At 22.6% G+C, this 24647-nt stretch overlaps 1 protein-coding gene across 1 annotated transcript; it reads left to right on the top strand.

Annotated features, from left to right (window-relative positions):
- The first annotated feature begins 344 nt into the window (after nt 1-344).
- LOC129619047 (sex peptide receptor) lies at nt 345-15242 on the top strand. Its single transcript, XM_055534122.1, has 5 exons — nt 345-1037; nt 3858-3988; nt 10395-10456; nt 12319-12441; nt 14642-15242. Exons 1-5 carry the CDS (start codon nt 353-355, stop codon nt 15240-15242), a joined length of 1602 nt encoding a protein of 533 aa, XP_055390097.1. The 5' UTR covers nt 345-352.
- Nucleotides 15243-24647: the final 9405 nt, after the last annotated feature.

Below are 24647 nucleotides of genomic sequence, written 5' to 3' on the forward strand. Positions count from 1 at the left end.
ATAATACAAATAAAATATTATTAAATATTAAAAAACAATATTAAAAACTGGATTTAAATAAGAACTTTAAACAATAGAGAAAATACCTACAGAAATTGTCGTTATCCTTCATTTCATTAAAATAAATAAATGAAAATTAACTTGAGTAAATGGCAACCAATTCAATAATAGTGCAATAAAAATCTTTATTTTTTTAAATAATAAAAAAAAAATATTAACAAATATAAAATTATAATTAAATATTTTTCATATGTAAATATATTAATAAACCCTGATTTATATTATTATATATTTTTAACATTATGAAAACAAAAGGATTTATAAAATTAACAACAATAAAAATTAATATAATATGAATGAAACAATAAAAAATCTTACAAATGATATTCTACAAATGGCCTCAATTCAATTCAATAATAATATATCATTGATAACATCGACAATTTTAAATGTTACAACAGCAACAATAACAGCAGCAACAACAATAATAACTAATAATACACCTACAACAATTATACCAACAATAGAATCAACATTAGCATCAGCAGCAACAACAACAGAAAATTCTTCAATAATTAATTTTCCATTTGAATCATCGATAGCAGCAACAGCAACAGCAGCAATAGCAGCAGTAACAACAAATGGTATATCAAAAATGTATGATAGTATAAAAAATGAATCAATTAATATATTACAAAATGGTAGCGGTGGTGGTAGTGTTGGTAGTATAAGTAATGTTGGTAGTGGCGGTGGTAGTGGTATCGGTATTATTGATACAACACAATATGATATTAGATCATCAATACAACATGAACATTATGATGAATTTAAATATCCAAGAGAATTTTGTAAAGATATCGATTCCGATAATGTTACATATTTTAATGTATCATGTTTATCACCAGTCGAATATAGTATATTATTAAATGGTTATATAACACCATTTTTATTACCAATAACAGTAACAGCGAATACATTAATTGTTATTGTATTAAATAAACGTAATATGGCAACACCAACGAATTTTGTTTTAATGTGTAAGTAAATTATATTATATATTATATAAATAAAATGTAGGTATTTGTATGTTGTTCATGATCCAAATTATATTAGTCACACTTGTATTTCAAGGCTTATAGAAAGGTGAATTCAAATCCAAAATGTTATTTTAACACTTGTCTTGCTGATTTTATACTGGCGATAAGTTTCTTAACCAAATCAGATAATTCTGTTTTCAAAAAATTTTGCAAATTATAGGAGACTCGTCATTATTTTAATATTGACTTAATGGACTATTTATTAAAGTTCTTATATCAAATTACTTTTGAATACACAATCATACTTCAGTTCCAACTTTGTATTAAAAACCTAAAATTCTGGATGACTCTTACGAGTTTTCATTCAAATAACTGAATCTGAAAGCTTCTCTTTCCAGAGAGGCGACAAAATGGAACATGCAATTTTTAACCTTATCACTCTATTTATTTTATTACAAAAAAAAACAAGAAAAATTATTCAAAATTAAAAATATCAAAAATAAAATTTTCTATTCAATCCCTATGCAAAATGTTTTCCTATGTTCACAAGATTATAACATTAAAATATTAATGTTATCCTGAAGAGCTCTTAAACTCCTTATTTCGAATTTTATAAAATCATTTTGTATTATTCTTTATTCCTTTTTCATTTCATTTCTTTGGAAATTGTATTGAGGTGATTTGATGCACAAGTGAATTTAATTTGCTGTAGATGTCTGTTTCTCTTTTTTTTTGCATAATTTGTTATAACTAACCAATTCTATTCTATACAGGACGATAATTGAAACAAAAAAAAAAAGAAAATGGTAATAAGATTTATGCAAAACGTCGTCATGCATTTTAATAACAAATGTCAGATATCAATACATGGTAACAGGATTTATGATTCAATTTTCAAAAGAAAAATTCAAATTCTAATTCATCATCTTCAACTCTGTATAATATCCCATATTGTTCAAAAATTGATTTATAATAAATATTAAATCAGAAATTTTAAAAGCAATGTTCTTATGTCTTATTGTCTGTGTAAGAAGGAACTATAAGTTTTAAATATTACCACATAAATGAAATAGGAAGAGAAGAATCACTTTCCAAAGAGAAGAATTAGATTATTTTTAAATAAGCAGACAAAAAGATTTTTATTAAATTAACTTTTCTATATAACTACTATCTTTAATCCTAACTATTTTAGTTATTTTTATTGGGTTTAATCTTGGTATACGAGTTATTTTTAAAATTCTATTCGAAAACTAAACAAAATTTTTAAACATATAAGAATTACGAAAAAAATATTGACAAATAAAAGACAACGAATTTTATTTAAAATCAAGATTAGTTTTTATGTTGTGATCAATCTCCTTATAAGTTTCTTAAGCGCTAGTTGAAGTTGATATTAAAAATTTACAAGAAAAATTCGAAAAATTCAACGAATTTTTTAAAATTGAATCTGATCTCTTTTCTTTACTTTTATTTTCTAACTAATATTTAATAATCTTGTGGAATTTCAAAAGTTCCAATTCGAAATACTCTACGCTTTTCAAACGTCAATAGATGAGCCCATTTTAGCAAAAATTGGATCAAGCTGAAGCACGGCAAAAATGTAAAATAAAAACAAAATAAGTTTATAAGTTAAAATTCAAGGCAAGATAACCTTTCTTACACAATTTTCTCACATAAGTAGTACATATAGTTTTTTTTATTATAAAATCATTACTGTAAGGGACTTGAAAAATAATTTCATTATGTTTGTCATTTCAATTTTAAAAAGATGCATTTGAATAACGTAAGGAATTGCATAAAAAGAAACTGCTTCAAATTGCTTTTACATTAAATTTTATAGAAAATAAATGGATTGCAAAAAAAAATCTTACGTTTTCTAAAAGCATTAAAAAAACTTAATCGATTTTAAATTATTTTCTATTGCAAAGTGATTTACAGTTTTTATACATATACATACTTATACTTATATACTTATGCAATTGTGTGTTTTTTATAGAAAATCATAGAATTGGAATGGAAGTGAAAGAATATTCCCAAGATTTCTTATTGATAAGATTCAACAATATTTTGTTAGTAAAAAATTAAATGTTAAAAATATTAAATTGAAAATGTAAAACTATTATTTTTACAAAGATTACTGTAAGGACATTTTAAATCGAATCCTTTCGATTTAATTTAATCTTATAATCTTAAGAATGTTTTAAAGGAAGTGTGATTGATTCTAAGGCAATGTTCAGTTATTTAAGTTTAATTGTTATGGTCAGAAATTTATTTCTTATTTAACCATATTTTAATGAACTAAACTTGAACTAAATTTCTAATTTAGTTCTCAGTTTCCATTAAAAAAACAGTTTTCTGATATTTGATGGTATTCATCAAAAATTAACAGAATCTTGAATAATGAAAAGAGATGCAACAGAATTAACATTGAAAATTTTTCTACATTTGAGTTATAATGTTTAAGTCAACGTTCCAGACGTATAGCTTTTTCAAATGTTTGGCATTCACTTGCTTAAATTTTATATTAAATTGACAATATTGACGTTTGATTTTGAAATTTGCCATTTGAACTTCGAAATTTAACAGGTGACTGTTGACAGAAGACAGGTGGCAGTTGGCAGGTGAGAGTTAATGATTGGCATATTGTCGTTTGTTAGGTGACATGTGACAGTTGACATTTGATAATTGACATTTGACAGATGACATTCGATAGTTGACTGTTAAGATTTAGCGTTCAACATCTAATTTTATATTTATTAAATAAATAATTTTATAAAATATGAATTTTTGTTATTTTTCTTTTATTTATTTACATTTTAGGTATGGCCTGGTGTGATATGCTTACAGTATTATTTCCCGCCCCAGGATTTTTTTATATGTATTCATTAGGGAATCATTATAAACCGATTACCTCGCCTGTAGCTTGTTACGCTTTTAATACGTTCAATGAGGTAAGTCAATTTCAAAATACTATTATTTTACATCTATTAGCCATTTTTCAATATCTAATAAATTTATTTAATGACTTAATATCTAAATTATTTTTTTGTTAATTAAAAATTATTTCTTAAAAATTAGAAATATTTTCAACCGTTTTCTAATAATATACTAATGGCGATCATGGAAGATGATGAGATTTTGTTATACATATAATTTTGAAGCAAAAAGTTATAAGTTACACCAAACGGAACTGTTAAATATTATTAATGAAAATTTTTACACAAACGTATTATATAACTGTAAGCTATACCAAAAAGGAGAATAAAGACATTTCTTCCCATTTTCTCTGTAAGACTGAAAAAAATCGACGTAAACTTGGTTATCTTGCCTTTTTATGATGAATCGAGCCCAAATTACATGAAAATTTTCAAATTATTAACAGTTGATTGTTTGAATTCACATCGAACAGTTTTAAATTCCTTAAAATTTCTCAAGGGCTCACTTTCTTTTTTACTATTTTTCGAACTTCATAGGCCAGAATATGCATATAAAAGAGTCTGTAATAAAACAGAAAGTACTTTCCTTATTTACTTCCAATGTTACTTTGTAATTTTTACATTTTTGATTAATTTACTCCACAATTCGTTTATTATTTTAACCATCCTATCCAAAAAAAAAAAAAACATAATAAAAATAATCCATTAGAATTTTATCCTGAAAAATTTATCTCACAATTTTATATGTCAGTTGTAAATGTAAAACACCATTATTACATGCATCAACATAAACATGAAAATTAATTTATTTGATTATTTAATAAGTGCAAAAATACTTCTTTAATCTTCTCATATATAAGATTTGAACTTTTGCCTTCCACATAGCATCCAACTTAACAAATAACCATCACAGTAAGTTTATAGAAATCTTAAATAAATGTTGAATAGAAGAACGTATGTAGAAAAAATTGCTAGAGAAGAAAAATTAATGCAAAAAAAAAGAAGGAAACAATTTTTATTTCAAATGAAAGTACACACACACACACTCATACGTGAATATAATATTTTCATTTCAACACATCAAGGATCAAGGTTAAAATATTTATTTGTTTTCATTTTTTATAATTTTCTTTCCTTATTCACAAAACAAAAAAAACATCGTTGGACATCTTTAAATTGAGTGAACATTATACGAAATTCAGACGTTTTCAGAATAAAAACTAGTAAAATATCCTTACGACAGAGATTTTCATACTGTTTTTTTTCTTCTTGTTTTCTCGTAATTTTTATGGTATTTGAAAATTGCCATTCCTTTTGTAACTTGTATTTGAGTTTTTTACAACAGATTTATTTTAAATTAATTTACTTCAATTTTACGAAAATCATGGACTTGTGTACACGCCACATAATTATTAATTTGAAAGTCATACAAAGCGATAGATTATAATTATGTGATTGGATTTCATTTGAAACTTCCTATTGCAAGACCACTCCAAATCTGATTATAAACTTTAATTTTCTTGCAAAAATATTTATTAACTTTCGAAAGAAATGACCTATTTAAAAATATCGTAAACGAAATTTTTCTTCATTTGAATTATCTAGGATTAATCCATATCTTATTCAATTTCTGTTTGCAATATACACACTTACAGGAAATTCACTTCGGTGTCCTTTTATTTAAAACTACCTACAGTTTAAATGTACTCCTCTTCTCTTTTAATTAAAGCAATTAATATCTTAATAAATTTCGCCTCTGGTTAAAACTTAAAATCTCGAATTTAAGCAAATTATTTATATATGTAAGAAAGTTTTAAAAAACAAAAACCCTCATATTAAAGCCTCATATCATGCTAACAAAAACCGAATGTTCTACTGAACAATTCAATTCTCTGGTTTTATTCCTATGTCCTTATACCATTTTTTGTTTAACTTTATCAAATAAGCATTTCTCGTATTTCTTATACATTTTTTGAACACGTGATCAGAAGTAAACATTAACAGAATATTTTTGTGTGCTAAATTGACAAAAAGAAAATAAATTGTAATAGAAAGAAGAGAAAAAAACCAAAAAGAAAACAATCTGAATAATTTTATTTACCTTATGTAAGAGAAGCCAGCAAAAAAAAGTAACCTTACGGAATCGAAATTAATTGTGTAAAACGAAAACAACTTAGTTAAAGGAAATGAAACAAAATATTAGGAGTTATGGAGGAAGTAAAGAAAAACAAGCTCTAAGAAAATTTAATATTCAATCTTAGATAACATTTCATTCAATAGAGAATTCATACTAAGAAAAAATGGTCTCTTATTTCCTAGTTTCATCTTTGAAAACTTTTTATTTTTTGAACGTATAATTCCGAAATACCAAAAAACTCAACAAAATTTTTTTTTTGGTTTTACTCAATAAAAATCTTATTTTCTAATTTAATTAGCTTTGTTTCAAAAGAATGTAATTGGAAATCTTGAGATATTTAAGAATGTATATATGTATATATGAAAGTTCATGAGGAATTAATTAAATAGTTTTTGTATCGACTGTTCATTGTAATCGCAAATATTTATTAAGTATAATGAAGAATGAATTTATTTTCTAATAAAATGTTATTAAACTTTATTAAAAGAATGTTGAATTTTCGATTTTTAAAATCTAGAAGTAAATTTTGCTAACTGAAGGACATGTGTCCAAAATTCCTAAAATTTAATTCTATACGCACTTTGAATATTACGTAGAATTTATAAATTATTTGTAAATAAATTCGTGTACAAATTATGGAAATAATAATGAAAACTTAGGTTGTTATCGAAAACAATTATGGAAGGCTAAGAGGATTTTTTTAACCGTTCATTTATTGCACTAAATAGAAGCCCCAAATTGAATTTTTTCCGAATAACTAAAAATTTTGATGGGGGTAGTTTCTCACCTTTATTTCAATGAATTATATTTTGACTTTATTTTATTTTCCATCAAAATTTAATCAGGATCACAATTATTCTCTTTTGTATTAATTTAAAATTGCACAGAAAATCTATTCGAATTTCTTAATATAAATTATTCAACTTCTTTTTAGTTGTTTTTGTTTGCCTAAATGAAAATATGCTATTATAACTATGAAAAGCTCCAGTACTGGAATTCGCCACAACAATTTCGCTTGATTCTTAGCAGTCCCATTAAAATATGTGTTTTGTATGTGAATTTTGACATTTCCCAGCGATCTCCTCCCTTCGCCCTAAACTGCCCTTGTTCTCTTTTCAACTTAACAAGAAATCTTGCATTATTAATTAAAAAATTCTATAAAATTGTAAATAGTTTGAATCACTCTTCACACCTAACTATTGCTTTAAAAGTTCCAGTCAACTTATAATTAAATTCTTCTAAAAATCATTAATTACACATAAATGAATTACGTATTTCACTTTTTTTCAATAAATTTCACCCAGTCTTTTCATTCCATTCATAAGCCAACTTGTTGTTACTTAACTTTACTATTAAACTTTCGATATTTAGAAAAATGATCACCATGGTGTTATTGTAATTAATTTCTTTTCGCATTTTTTTTTTTTCAAATCGTAAAGAAATTGATTTTAATTCAATAAAAAATTCATTGATGCTAAAGTAAAATTTTATAGAAAACTTTTGAAATTCTTTAATTGTTATTTGATAATTTTAATAAAAAAATTTTTATCAACTTTTATACAAAATTCCCTTAATAATAATTAATTTAATCTAATTAGAAATTATTTCAAATTTTATTATCTCATTTGTGTATTAATTTTTTCAAACATAAAAAAAAAAGGAAAATTAATCAAAAGATACTAATTCGCCAAGGTAACCAAGGTTCTTTTTAAATTTTTATAATAATTAATTCATAAAATAAAGGTCATCCACAATGCCATTATTAATTAAAAATCTTCCTCAAACAAAGAATTTTTACTTCTTAAATAATCGATAAGCTGCCAAATAATAATTATAAATTTCCTTTGATAGTGTTTTTTTTTTATATAATGAAAATCGGGATTTAATATTCATAAATAAGTACATGTGTTTATAAAAAGAATAACTAGTATGAAGGTGAATAAAAATTTGTAAGGATATTAAAGATTTCATTGGAATTTAAGAACCAATTCAAATCTTTAAAATATTTTAGAATGAAATCAATTAAAATTTTGTAATATTGTAATAGAAATATTAACATCATCTTAGATTTATTATAATATTAGAATAAATTTAAATTATCACTTATTTATTTTAGAAAATAGATTAATTGCCCCAAGATTTAATTTTGAAATGATTTTCTTAAAGGACTAAAATATTCTATTTATAGTAAATATGAAGAAAGTGTTATACATCAAATGTACGCCTTTAAGTAATGAACCAAAATATTATTTTCAAGACACTAAAATTATTTGAATGTATTAGATAAGACTTACAAGATTAGCAATATCTAAGTTAACTAGCAATATCTAAGTGGGTGTGTAATAACAATAATAAAATAATGAATTCTTGAAATTAGAAACTCTATCATTTTATTTTGCAAATCTTTCAAACAAACCAATTTTAACTATGAATGCCTTAAAATTATAATTTAAAATAAATTAAATGTAGGCTTGTATATAATTTTTATATAAATAGAAAATTTAAAAGTTTGAGTTATGATCATGAAATAATTCCCAAGAAATTATTAATTGAAAATTTTTCCACCAAATTTTTCTGATGATTCTTATAAGAACAAGGTTAGTGAAAATTAATCCTTTAAGTATAATACAAAAAAAGCAAGTCTTCCAAGAAATTTCAAATCTACCTTGAATTTTTATAAATTACTTCATTAGGAATTTCGAAAATTCAAATTTATATAATCATTTGATAATGCTCATTTAATATAAAATTAAGAAAGATTTTTATTATACGTAGTTATACAATTTAAGCAACTCCATGAATATTTAATTCAAGTATGATTAATTAAAAATTTCTTGTCGCAAAATCTCTGCTTGAAAACTATTTTTAAAATTTAATAAATTTTTTTGGGAAATTTTTATAATATAGAGATTGCCTCTAATTTGACATAATCGAAGTTTACTATTTTTACACATTAATTAATTTACTAAACCTCCAATATTATTAATTTATATTGTAAAATAAGTGATCTATATTAGTTGAGGTTAAAAATTAAATTAGATTATGGCAAGGATATTACAATATTTATTATTCATTTTGCTTTGAGCGAAATTTTAGTGTTGCATGAGAATTGATGCTTCGTGCAAATAATTGATATTTGTAAAAAGAAAAATTATTTTTCACTTAAGCCTAAAATTCAAAACATTTTCGTTTCAATAGAGCAGCAATTTTAATATTTATATCAGCTTATTATTGTATTAAATTTATAATACCTCTTCTTATGCTATATTTAACCATGGAAACAAACTATAAAGAATTCATTTTATGTTATATGCAAAGAATGATGAACGATTCAATAAAAAAAATAATAAAAAATTAATGAAATTGCTTTACTAACTTTTGTTACATTAGAATGAAAAATTTTTACGAATATTAATTTCGTATCCTTTAAGAAAAATCAAATCTCAGCATCAGATCATTGCTATTTTTATGACCAAATATTAGTTATATTTATAATATTTTTATTGAAAATTGTTTACCAAGGACTAAGCTCCTTTCTTTTTCGTTTTTGCGCTTTTGTTATTTTTCAAATTAAGTGTATTGAAAGCACATTAAAATAAATTATTATTTGCTCATATATACACATTCGATCAAGTTTTTGAACGCTATATATTAATATTGTATGCCTATAATCTTAATAGAAAGAGCTCTAACGTCATGATACAAACCTTATTACCATTAATATGTATATATAAAGCTTATATAATAGCACTCTTATTTCATTTACATGCCACATTAGATTTTGTTATTCAATTTTATTATAAAAACCCATAATTCGAGATATATTAAAATATTATTTGCAATTTATTAAAAATACTGAATGGGAAAGCAAAAAAAGTAACCAATATTTTGTTTTGTCCAAATTTTCCAAAAATAAAATTGAGTCAAAAATGTGGAAATTTGAATTGCAACAATTTACAAAGAAAAATGAATTAGTTTATATGAGAAGCTACTCCTTATTAAATTCAACATATTTAACTAATGATGGTGGTGATTCAGTTTTAGTTAACCCACTTTATTGCCAAAAAAAAACACATTTTAATATATTTCTTCAAGGAATACTTAAATTTAATAACCAAAATGGTTTAATTAAAAGCAACACATGTTCTAAAAGAAGATTATTTTGAATATTTTAAGCATTACCCCTGAAAATATGCAATTTTTTTAAATTTAATGTTTAAATAATAAGTTTTTTTAATATGTGAGTTTGAACAAACAAACAATTTTTTGTATGTTTCTTTACAGACTATGCCGAATCTATTTCACACGGCGTCCATATGGTTAACAGTAGCATTAGCAGCGCATAGGTAAGTCAAGATCTTATATGAAACTTTAATTTTTATAAAAACTACTAAAAATTTAATAAGTGATTCTTAGATCGCAATTAAAAAATTTAAAAGATATCGTAAATCACGTTCTTATAAGATTAAATTTAAAGGCAGATTAAGAGTTATTCTCTTTAAAAACACTCTTATATTGACGAATTTACTTCACGCTTTCAATTCAATTGCTGCATTATATTTGTGTATTTTAGGAAATTTAAAAAGAATATTAGAGAAAAATTTTTATTATAGAAATTTTCCATCTCATCGGACCATTTTCTTTTTCATTCGTTTAGTCATCTATCCGAATCACTGTCTCCATTTGGTTAAAAAATATAGTTAATACGGCGAGTAGTAGATTATGAAAAAGAAATCACCAGCCTTCAGCACTTAAGAAGAAATGATTTTTATTCTTTAATTCTAAAATTTAAAAGGACGTTAAAAATCCAATAAAATAGTACACAAGAATTAATTTATTACAAGTACAAAATTTATTTATTCAGATTTTTTTGAGATATTTTGCCATTTGTTCATATAAAAATTTTTTGATGCTTGAATCATAGCTTTAGAATAATTCCAAAAGTACAAACTCAACTTAATAACAATTGAGATTCTTCAATAGGAAATAAAATTAAATGTGAACGAGTCACTGATCATTCCCTTTAATTCTTTTATATCATAAATATATTATTCAAGCAAGTCGTCTTGCATTTCGCTATATAATTTACAGCATGAAATATTTCGAAATACAAATTTTGAAATAATTTTTAAATACTATTATTTCATAACTGTGCTACGGTTAACCAGAAAACCAAAACAAGAATAAAACCAATTCCCAAGAGTAACATGTTATAACAAAAAATTTACATTTCATGCGTTCAAATTAACACATACACCAGGAAAGGACATGTAGGAGAAAAAGCACATATATCTTTATATTATAAAAATATCCTTATTTTCTATTTTTCGTTTAAATTTTTATGAATTGTCTAAAATGACAATGTTTATTAATTTTTCCTTTTTAGCACTTTTCCAAAAAATTTTTGAAAAAAAAATGCTTATTAGCTTCACCCTGTCCGTTCGTTCGTCAGTCCGTGTGTCTGTTTACAAAACTTCTACACCCTTGAAGATAGGTACTACACCGTTATATAAAATCCATTTTTTCCAAATTTTTGATGTCGTTGTTTTTCTAGACCTGAGCTTGTAGGACCCTGAAATTTTAGCAGCTTTTAGATACTAATCAATATTTTATTTCGTTAGAAGAAAATTTTTTTACATATCCACCCCGTCTCAAGTTATTGCCTCTTGAATTTGTAAAACTTGAATTTTTGACGCCTTATATTTTCGAAACCGCAAGCTTTTTCGAATTTCTATAAACGCAAAAAGCTAACGGTAAATTTTATGACATTAAAAAATATAATTATTTTTCTTAAGTCACGCAATTAACCCTTAAAATCAACCATTATGTTAACCCCTTTTTATATTAATTTTTGCTTTATTTCAAAGAGTGCATAAACTGTTAATCCTAAATATATGCAATCGTAGCAATAGTGTCGAATATGAATGAAAATATTTTTAATAGTGTAATAGGTACACATCGACTGTATTTAAAAGCAATATTTTCAATTGTTGAAGGGAAAAGTGCTGCAATAGAAACCATTGGTTTGACCCAACTTTATTTTTTAATAATTTTCTATTATTTACACAAAAAATGTTAAAATATGAAAATTACGAAACGACTTTTGTTTAGGTCCTTTATAACCCTGTCTAATAAAAGTTTCTTTCCATGTATTTTTTTTATAATATTTGTTCATTTTTGTTCACCTACTTTTGTGTTTTATTTACAGGTACATATATGTTTGTCATGCCCCAATGGCGAGAACTTGGTGTACAATGCCAAGAGTAAAACGTTGTACATTGTATATTTTTATAGCAGCAGTATTGCATCAAAGTACAAGATTTTTTGATACGTAAGTACACCTCAAGCAAATATAAGAAAAACAAATAATTTTCCTTTTATCCTTAAAAAAAAAAAATAAAAGAAAAATTGCTATAAAGTTGACAGCTTCAAGTTATTTTAAAGACCAAAAAATAAACAATAGTAAAAAATTTTATTTTCCTATTTTTTTTTTTAAATCCTTTTTATGTTTTTTTATTACCTTTTATTTATTATTATTATTGTAGTACAGTTTGTATTTAGTTTGATTCCTTTTTATATAATTGCACTTAAAAATGCATGTATTTCTGTTTGTTTTATTTGTTTTTTGAAATGATAAAAGGATTACATTGGAAGAAATTTAAATGATATTTTTGATGGTAAATTTAAGTTCATTTCTTTTAACATAAAACTTAAAAGGAAAAGGTATATGTAGTAAGGAAAACGTGACTCAACTTTATAGAGAAACAATAAATTTGAAAACATTGTATAAATATTTAAATTTAAAATAGTTTTACGATAAAATCAAAACTATGTAGTAAAATGGAATTTATTAGCTGTAAAATTTGTTTGTTGAAATATTTTAATAGCACATAAATATTTTTAAATAATTCACATTTTTGATCTTTTAAAAATATCTCTGAAAATGGATAGCTTTCTGTTTCTTAAATTGAATTATGTGTACAAAGTTAACTCTTTTAGTATGTCTCACTCAGAATGTAGTATAAATATATGTAATATGGAAAAAGAAAGGAATAAAACAGCTATAATAATAGCTTACGTGACGAATAAAAAAATTTTGATTTCTGATATCCTGACGACAAATTTTATGTTGTAAAATTTTCAATTTTATTACAACAGTGTTGACTTATGGTGGAGTTATTGTAAATAACTCCACCATAAGTCAACATATGATATAAATAATTTTTGACAAAAATTTTGATTTATTACAGGATAGTCAATTAAAGATTTGTGCATAAAATAAAAAATTCATATGAAAAATTTGTGGACCGGAAAAAAAAATTTTAAATATTTTATGAAAAATTTTTTCGCGGAACTTTGAAAAAAATGTTATATTCAATAAATTGGAAACATACATAACTTCTTCCACAGTTGACAGTTTTAATTTTGTTGTTTCTGTAATTTTTAATTACATATACTTTGATTGTAACGCTTTCTTATTTAGTTTAAATGATTAATTAAATTACATTTTTTTTGGAACTATCTGTAAAGAACATACTTAAATATTAATTCTTAGTAATTTGGAATTTTTTCATAAAAGAGTATAAAAATATAACAATAAATACGTGAAAATATTTCAAATTTAACCGAAATGAAATACCTCAATTTACTAATTTCTAAAAAAAATTCTTAAAACGAAATAAGTTTTCATTTAAAAAAAAAAACATTGCATACTTTTAGGGATTATTTTTATTTTAATATATTTTCATTTAAGAAAATCCTTAAGTTTATTTATTTCAATCTTAAAACAAAAAATATATTTGTTTGAATAAAATTTGTCAGACATAGGAGCCGCCAATTGATGCAATTTCTTCAATAATGGAAAATTCAATTCAGTTTCATAAAGTATTTAACTACTACTAAAAACAACTGGGTAGGATCGTGAACAAATATTCACTAGTAATGTCATATAAGTTTATAAATTTTTAAATTCATAATTTAATGGTATTAAGCTCTATAACAAAATTTTATTTTATTTCAAATTTTTACAAAAACATTGGCGCTAGAACCTTTAGTAATCGAAAATATCACGGGAATAAAATATTATTATACTTATATTTTGGTTTCCAAGAAATGGATTGCAACAGCATTTTATTTAAAAGACTCACCACTATAATCACCATAAAGTTCGTAACAAGAACGTATTGTATTGAGATATACATATTTACAGTTGTACACATACTTAATATTAATAAAAATAAATTAATTGTCGTAAAATTTTAATAATAGTTTATTAAGAAATCAATATTCAATACCACAACATACATTTCAATAAAAAAATCTATAAATAATATTTTAGAGCTCATTAAAATGAAAAATCATATTCTCTTCACTTTGAAAATCTTTCCATTCTCCTCCGTCGCCAACCCCAATGTATGGATCTTTTTTATTCATTTATTTAGTTTTTAATATAGAATTTTTAATCTTATGATATTGTTTTAGAAAATATTATTAACAAATTTTTTATTTATTTTTATTTTCTATATTCACAGGACATATAGTGCTGTTAAAATCAATTGGAATAATACAACAGTTTTAACATGTAAAACTGATGGTGCTGAATGGGTAATAGCTGTTGGTGAAGATTATTATTATTGGTTTTATTATACATTTAGGGTATTTGGTGTACATTTATTACCATGTATAATACTTGTAACATTAAATATATTATTATTTCGTGCTATGAAATTGGCACAAGAGAAACGTGAAAAACTTTTAAAAGAGAATCGTAAAAAAGAATGTAAAAAATTACGTGATGCTAATTGTACAACATTGATGTTAATTGTTGTTGTTACTGTATTTTTAACAGTTGAAATACCAAATGCTGTATTAACGGTATTGCATATCATATCAGTATCATTTTTTGATTTTTTAAATTATGAAGTTGCTAATTTATGTGTACTTTTTATAAACTTTATATTAATAATTAGTTATCCAATTAATTTTGCAATTTATTGTGGTATGTCAAGACAATTTAGAGAAACATTTAAAGAGATCTTTATGAAAAATGGTATTAAAGCATCTAAAGATAGTTCATCAAAATATTCATTAGTTAATGGACCAAGAACATGTACTAATGAAACAGTTCTTTAGAGTTAAATTCATAATACATGAGTGTATATAATTTTTTTACAATTAAAACATTTAAAATTTTTTTTTTTTTGATTTTCTTGTTTATGTATAAAAACTTCTTGGGTATAGAGATTTAATTTCTTTAAAATATAAAATCAATAAACTATTAAAAAATTTAGGTGTAAATAAAATTTTAGTATTTAAGAAAATTTATTTGTAAAGCCGATAGATTATAATTTATTTTTAATATTATAATAGATAGGTATAGCATGTGCTTAAAAAAATATTATAATAATTTTTAAATTAACTTTTATAAAATTTCTTGAAAAATAAATTTTTATTATTTAAATATTAGAATATTTCGAATATTATGAAAAAATTAAAATAGTCATAATAAGTTCGTTGAATTTTCAATAATTTTCTAGATTTGCGATTAAATTTTTCTCCGAAGTTTTAAAAATTCCTTTTCATGTGTACAATATTTAGTTTTTGCTCTCATTTCACGCCTTATGAACGCGATATTTAAAATAAATTGGTTGTAAATTTGTAGTTCTCATTTACAATTAATAACTCATATAAATTACAATTTTACAATAAAGATATTTAAAATTAAAAAATTTCTTAAACAAATTTAGTTCAAATTCAAATAGTGGCGTAGCGATGTGAAAACGTTCTTAGATCTAAATCACATATTGCATTTAATTATGAACCTACATACTTTATTTTAAATGTTTGTCAGAAATTTTAATAGAATAAGTCAAAATTAATAGCTGATTTAAACATGTTTAAAAAGTTATACTCTCTGAAATATCACGATTTCACATCCTCTTTCCTAGGTCACAACTATAACGTGATAAATGATAATGTAAAACTGAAGGTGGTAACATATGAATCGAATTATATATCGATGTATTTCGAATTATATATAATCTATATAACCAACATAAAACAATAATAATCACTTTTGTAGTTCATTAGATTGTGTTCATTAATGAATAAAAATATTTGAACCTTGCATCAAATTTACTTGTTAGTGAAAGTATTTCAAATTCATTTTAACTTTTTATAATTTTTATTTTTATATAAAACTGGAGACCTAAAGCCATGAAAAATTTACAAAATTTAAATTATTTTCACTTTTAAAGTACTCTTGCATTATTAAAAAGTTATAAATAATGAAAAAAATATATGAAAAAATTCAAATTTAAATTCAAAGATTCAACTTAAAAGTGAGTATAACATGTATTAAGCATGTTTAACACTTAATTGCAATTCATTTTGTATTTACTAAAATTGGAATAAAACGATAATTGAATATTTATTAAAAGTCTTTCTCTTATTTTTCATTTCATATTTTTCTACTTATGTAGAAAATATGAAGTGAAAAATGAATATTTTTAATTATTTTCACAAATTCTACACAAATGCGATTCTACACATAATAAATACTATGTAACAATGTATTAAATTAGGTCAAATACTGTTCATTAGCTTACATAATACAAAATTCACTGAATTTCTAATTAAAAAATTTTTAGCTGAATTGCATAATTTCATAAAATTCTAATAATTATTATTTTACATTTACAATCAACTACGAACACTTCAACTAAACCAGATATTTTCAAAAAATATAATTGAATTCATTATATAACATTTAAAATTATAATGAATATTTTAAAATTCTGTATGAAATATTTAATTAATTTAATTAAATTAAAAGCAAAATAATATTTATTTGATTTGGTTATCAAAATGATCAGCAGAAATCAGAACATTTTCATATTTTATGGCAAAAATAAATTGAAAAAGATTACAAAGTATAGAGAATATGATTTTAAAATTAATTTTGAAAAAAATAATAATAAATTCAATTAGGTAGACATCATGTAGACACATACGAGTGCATACAATGCAGGAGAATGAAAATATTTTAATTCCTTAATTTGTAAGGGAAAAAAGTTCATAAAACGACAAACTAAAATTGAATCTAACAAATATTTGGGAGTAAAAGCACTAAGTCATCATATCAGTTGGTGACAAGATTTAAAATTAAAAGAAAAATGTGGAGTATTGCTGTGGTCACACCTAACATGTAAAATATTTCAATGCTTTTTTACAATAAACACAAAATACCATTAAAATATTATAAAAGTAAATTCAGGAAATATATTTTAATGTCATATGGTATGTATAATTAATTTCACTAAAAACCCTATCTTCAATTATCCGATTGTTCAATTAACCTATTTTAAACAAGAAAATATCAAAGCCTTACCGTAATTTTGGAAAATCCACTGAAAATAACTTATCAAATTAATGTCCAACTACACACAAAATGAAAATACAATAAGAGTACAGATCTTTTCAAAACTTGTGTATTTCACAGAATTTATAAAAATCAATTTCCTCAAGAATAAACATGTAACCGGTTAAAAATATTCTTATATTCCGCCGTCCATGTATCAATAATACTGAAATTAAAAATAATAGTTCCCTTTAATCGAAAGATAAAAATAACATATTTAAAATGAAAATTTGAATATTCAATATCAAATCTAGGAAAATGTTAATAACTAATCTCTGTTGCGATTCATTTTGTTTACAAAATTATTACCATTGAAAATTTATATGAATACAATTTCCAATATTAAAATTAAATTACTGAAATAATTCGAATTCATATCGAGAATAAAAAATTTCATCTAAATATTTTATCAGATCCAAAATAACACAAAATACCAAATTTATTAGAAAAAAATACTCATTTGCTATAGATTTCTAAGTATTATACAATATTCCTGAAAATGATACTTTCGCATTGTTTATTTTTTTCTCTTTATTTTTCGGGGAAAATTAATTAATTACATATTTTTTTACGAAAATAAGGATACTTCAGTTTAAGCGGGTATCAAGTATGTTCACTCGTCACATTTCAATTGATTTTGTATTTTTTTTTTTTGATATTACATTCACTTGTTTTTCTCCAGTATAATTTTTCCCGAATTTTAATTAATTTTATATATGTATATGTATGTATACAAATTTTTTAGATTAGAACGAAAAATTGTATTACGATTTTTAATTAATTCAAAACTATATCAATTTTCGATATACTCAATATAATAATTATTTTGCTATGAGTAGTGCTGTCATTTATAATTTTGTCACATTTATATAGGATATAGTTCATATGATTAAGTATAATAGCACTCGAATTATTTACCAAAAACTCTAATGGATTTTATAATTGAATAAATTTCCAAAAACTAGAAATATTAATCAACTAAATTTTCGTTAAATTTATTTTAATAAATAAATATTGTTAAAATTTAGATTAAGCAAAGTTGATACTATGACACATTCTTAATTGGAAAAACTTGATTTTCTAAAAAATAGTTTACGATGCTGGAAAATTTTAAGAGAAATAAATATTACAATTATCTAGAATTGATCAAAAATATAAATTCAGCGAATTCTAACGAATTTCTACAGATATATGACCAAAAAGTGTTTAGATTTTTCCATTTCCTATAAAAAATAATTAACTTATTTAATTGTAATTTTTTTTGATGCAAGAATTTTAGAATTTATGTGTGTCTTTTAAGTGTTACAGGAATGCATGAAATCTTTAAGAAAATAATCTTTTATCAAGTTCAATTTATCAAGTTGTCCAGTTATGACAAATATTTATCATTTACATTACTCGTATAATTTTTTAGACCAAAATATTGTATTGAAGAATTTTCTCTGTTCATATGAAATATTTTGCATAATTCTTATTTAAAATTTAAATTTAAAACAGTGATTGAATGTTCCAACTACAACCAAATTAAACAATAAATTCCCACTGAACCGTACTGTACACGACGGTTTTCCTAATTGATTGAACGTTGATATCAATATGCTTTTTTGTGTGAAAAAAAAAAACTTAGCATTCCAATATTTCGACATTAAAGAATTCCCACGGAACCCAATCAGAAAACCAATCTAATTCGTCTATCGAGAAATTCATAAAGATTTCGAAAGACCAGTGTATTTTTCTTAGAATTTGTCATCAACTCCAAGTCTGACACATAATTATGTTAATTTCCAATTATTATGAATACCCAAAAATTTGTAAACAATCAAAGCAGTAGGTAGGTTATTAACACTTAAAAACATAAAAACAGAAAATCGGATATTGCAAATAAAATATTCTTGAAAAGAGTTAAAATTATTTTTGTCCTTATACCTATAAATTTTCTTTTATTTAAACAATATTATGAATATCCTTTTTTGTATAAATTTATTTATTCCAATTAAATGTGTTCCATAAAACTCATAATTTTTTCCATAAACTCAATATTTTATTACAATTTCGATTTTGTTATGGTGGAAATCAATTAGTGATTAAAATAAAAATATTTTTATATATTGTGTTTATCTTCTCAGAGATTTTCTTTTAATTAATACATTTATTAATATTATATATTTTTATCTTGTATTAACATTTTTGGAAATTTTATATTGTATTAACATCATTTATTTCATAAAATTTCCGACAGATGTTGCAATTTTTATTTAATTGAATACACCCTCTTATTTAAAATAGTCTCTGTTTAAATATTTTTATATTAGCTATGTTCGGAATTTTTCTTAGAAATTTCTTTTGTCAAATTTTGATTATGAATGTGATTTCAACCGATGATTGTGAATTTAATTGAAAGAAATTACATAATTTTGTATGCTAAATTTCGTGATTATAAGTTGATTTTCTTTAAAGCAAGGTTCGAATTAGTTCGAATATGAAATAGAGTATTATGTCGCCTTTTTCAAAAATAGCAAGATATGTCTTAATTAATACTGTGAATATAATCAATAATTAATACTGTGAACGATCGATTATAAACAGGTTTGACTGTAAATTTTTTTGAAAAAAAAAAACAAAATCCTATTATTTTCATTTTATATAAAAACAAAATTTACTACCATTTTATATACATACGCATACATAATATATGTTTAGGCATATTAATAATTAATTATTATCCTATTAAATTTTTAATTAATAAATAATATTAAATTATAAGTATATGACATTTTATAAAATGATTAATAAATTTTCCTATTAAAAAATTTTAATTAACTCTTTTATTTTTTTTGTACATACCACAAATAATAATTAATTTTAAAATATTTATTAAAATATATATTAATTAATGATTTTTATAATTAATAAAGATAAAAGGAATTATGAATGAAAAAAATTTATTTAACAATTTATATACAATAATTATGTAATTAAAATGCTTAATTTTTTTTGCGAAAAATATAATTATAATAATTAAATAGAATATTATATTAGGAAAACAAAAAAACAAATAATAAATATTTTAAAAAAATATAAAAATTATTTTTTAATAAATTTTTTTATAAAAAAATTATTACAATTATTTTTTTAAAGGATAAAGCATAGAATTTCATATGAATTTATATTTATACGTAGCCATTCTTAGATTAATATATAAAAAATTATAACTATACAACTGTATTATTCATACATACATAAAGTATATTCATAAATACAATACATATTATATAGTTAGGTCATACATAATATCTATTATATAAATATATAAAAAAAGAGAACAGTATGTAAAATTTAATATTAAGAATTAATTAAGGATAACAATATAAAAGTTAAGAAGATAAAGGATTCATTTAAATTAGGAACCTGAAGAGCCCTATGTTTCCTAATTTAAATGAATATTTTTTATAATTAAATTTATTATTTTTATTTATGTATACATGACAGATATTTAAATAGATATGTATAGATATATATTGTTAAAAATTAATTTAAAGAAAAAAAATGTTAAATATTTTACTAGCATTCATAACAAAAAAAAAAAACAAAATTTGTTACAGGATGCAGTCAGTTTTTCTAAAATTAAATTGTTATACTGGCCGGTCTATATAAAATACTTAAATATTAAGACAAATGAATAATTAAAAAAAAAAAAGTTTTGTGATTTTTTCAAATAGTAAATTTTCAATACGTAATTTCTTAGCCTGTTAACTCTGTTCAGTCTCCCCCCAAGAAAAAAAAACAACCATTCAGCTGCTTATTTCATTTTCATATTAAAATGTTCTTCTTTTAACAGAATAATTTCATGGTAATACTGACGTTATAAGGACAATATTCTACCATTGCTCGCAACAAATCTAACATTGTTCTCCGAAAATTCTCATATTATTTGAATAATTCATTAAAATATTTATTTGGATCTTATTACATTTGCTTAATTAATACAAATATCTACACACATTCCAATATTAAAACAATAAATAAATATTTTAAAATACCCCCAGAAGTATGCAATAGAAACAAAATACAATAATAATTATTGTGCAAAATTGTCCCTTAATATTTTAAGAAATATATTTTTGGTATTTAGAGTCTAATAAAGTTTTGCTTTTCCAATAAATTTAAATTAATTATTATCGTTTATATTGGGTAGCCATTTTCATAGTTTATGCTGCCCTCAATTACCATTAAAATTATTACTCTTCCTCACAATTAATTTAATCTACTTCTTAACAGTCTATTTCCGTAATGAAATATACAAAATTGATTATTAAGTACCAAATTAAATGTCCAAGATGTACGGTTGAATATGGCATAATAATTGTCTTAAAAAATTTAATTTTTTTAATATAATTTGAGAAAAAGCCTAAAATGAAAAAATGTTATGCAAAAAGAAAATACTTTATTTAAATACTAGCTTTATGCTTACAAATATTTATAAGAGGAATTATTATTATTGTATAGTTATTTATAATAATTGTAAATAAAATTAAATTTTAAAAATAAATTTTAAAAATAAATCAGAATATGTTAAGGAAGAAGGAATGATGAGGATTATATTTAATAAATTTTAATATTTAAGAATTTTATATTAAATAACATTGAAAGCCCTTTAAACCTATCTAGATATATACATTAATATTATATACATACATAATATGACTAATATAATAAATTTCCAATTCTTAAAAAGAAAAAAAAAATTGAAAAAACTATAATGTTCTAAAAACTATTTTAGAAATGCTTTTACTTTAACTTTAAAATTAAAATAGTTTTTAAGAAGATGATGAAAATTTAATCTCCTTTATAGGCATTAGAATATAAAATTAATATAATATGATTACACACATCTATATATTAGCATACAAAATACATAAATATATAAATAAAAATATTAATATTATATTTTCTGTAATTCAAACACAATCACATACACACATTCTAGGATTACGAGTATGGATAAATTATTACAATTTTTTTTTTGATTTTTTTTGTTTTTTTTTTTAGGATTGGTAGAAATAACAAATTGTTCTAATTTTTTATGTGAAAAAAAAAAAATAATTAAAAAAATCAAAAAGCAAAAATTAGAATTAAAAAAAAATTTTTTTTTTTGTTTTTAGTTTTTCTTCAATAAATTCAAATATTTTTTTATTATAAATTGATAATAAAAAAATTAATAAAAAAAAAAACAAAATGCATAATGAAAATTAAAATATTATTAAAAAAAAAAATTTAAATAAGGAAGAAAAATAAAATTAAGTTTGTAAAAAAAACAAAATTAAAATTTAAAAATATGAAGAAGGACGAAGAGAGAATAGAGAAGATAAAATTGATTTTTATTGTTAATTTTAAGGTCGAAGTTCGATGATGAAAAAGAAATAAAAATTTTATTTATTATACAAAAAAAAGGAAAATGTTTTTTAATTATTTAATTCTTGAACATTTGCAATATTCACATTAGGTTTGATTTTACCTTGTTTCTTGTATTTCGATTGGGAAGACTCCAATTTTACAATTTATAAATATCTTAGGGTCTAAGATATGTAATTTTCATCGGCAGTGTGCGGCCGTTTACAGCATTCAATTATAAAATGTGGCCTACAATTCTGCTTGCAAGCAAAAAATATATTCGATTGAGACTATTAAAATTTTTCAAAAAAAAAATTTAAGAACTCAATCATAGATGATAGACATAGGTACATAAAATTAAATACAAGTTTATTGTTTGCCAAAACAAAACAATCAATAAAGTCAGTTGAAAATGTCATTTTCCTTGTAAGTAGATAACGTATAAAGTCAATTGATGACTCATACGCATACTCACTTAGTACCCACAATTTCAAATAATCCAATTACCGATCTATTGAAGTTAAGATCATATAATATAATCATATATCATATAATTTCAATATAACACAATTTTGCATAAATTTAGGCGTAAATTTTATACAAGCTTAAAAATTGATTAATAGGGAATTAAAGTAATTTTTTTCTAATAAGAGCATAATTAATGAAACATACTTAATCCTATAATAAATATAGTAAACTTTTTCTTAGAATTCTTAAAATGTGTATAAATTGAGATTTTGAAAAGTTCTAACTCGAAAAGTAGAGGGAATTCCAAGAAATTTTATTCTACTAAATTTAAATATTGATCATTGTGCTTACAGTTTCTTAAAATTTGCAAAAAAAAACTTGTAAGGTTTAAAAGGGTTGTAAAAAACACTCTGAAATTAAAGGAAAAACCAGTGTGAGAGATAACACTTAATTTAAAGAATCAATTGTATAGCCTCTAGAATAAATAGTTTCTTATGACAAAATAAATAAATTTCTTTTATTTTTGATTTCACACTGATTAGTGATTATGATTAGTTAGAATAATGATTTGTCGAAACCCCACATTTTCATAATTTCTAAGAGGTAAACCTTAAGAGAAGCAGGGAATACGTAAAAAATTTTTGCAAGAATCTTATTACTAAAATCTATTTGCATAAAAAAACAAATTAATTTTTTTTCTAGTATATTAAATAGACAGACGATCGGATAGAGTTAGATCGATTCTGAAATCGATTTTGGGTAAGTATATAAACTGAATCGAAAATGTTTCTTTCTTGCCATTATATACACGTCTTCAAAAATTGATAGACACTACCGTATATATTAAATCTGTTATATTAAATATAAAGCTGATACAAGGTTATCGTTTAGAAAAATTTACCTGTTCAGTGAATCTTCAGGGGTAAAACTAAGAATTTCTTAATAAACCAAGCCTTTCTTAATAAAATATTTTTAGGTAACCTCATAAAATTATATATAATTTTCCTATAGCTGTCTGCCACTATATTTTGAGTAGAGTAATTAAAAAGTTTTCTAACTAAATATAAAAAGAAAAAAACATAATAATTTCGAAATGAGAAAATTAAACATTTTATTAATGCTAATTTTGAAAACAAACTTCAAAATGACAATGTAAAACAAGTTCATAAAATTTTTATTTTTCTTTTTCATTTGCAGAAAAACAATCATTTTAATGTCTTGAATGACAAAACAAAAACTTTAAAAAAAAAGAGACTACA

Source organism: Condylostylus longicornis, unplaced genomic scaffold (assembly GCF_029603195.1).
Source record: "Condylostylus longicornis isolate FDR11 unplaced genomic scaffold, ASM2960319v2 ptg000010l, whole genome shotgun sequence".
Taxonomy (NCBI): domain Eukaryota; kingdom Metazoa; phylum Arthropoda; class Insecta; order Diptera; family Dolichopodidae; genus Condylostylus; species Condylostylus longicornis.

Bases quoted from the DNA above. Each gene is read 5' to 3' on its own strand.
- LOC129619047 (XM_055534122.1), top strand. From the start codon at position 353: ATGAATGAAACAATAAAAAATCTTACAAATGATATTCTACAAATGGCC. The intron at 3,989-10,394 runs GTAAGTCAATTT...GTTTCTTTACAG, and splicing joins CTTTTAATACGTTCAATGAG to ACTATGCCGAATCTATTTCA. The intron at 10,457-12,318 runs GTAAGTCAAGAT...TTTTATTTACAG, and splicing joins GTAGCATTAGCAGCGCATAG to GTACATATATGTTTGTCATG.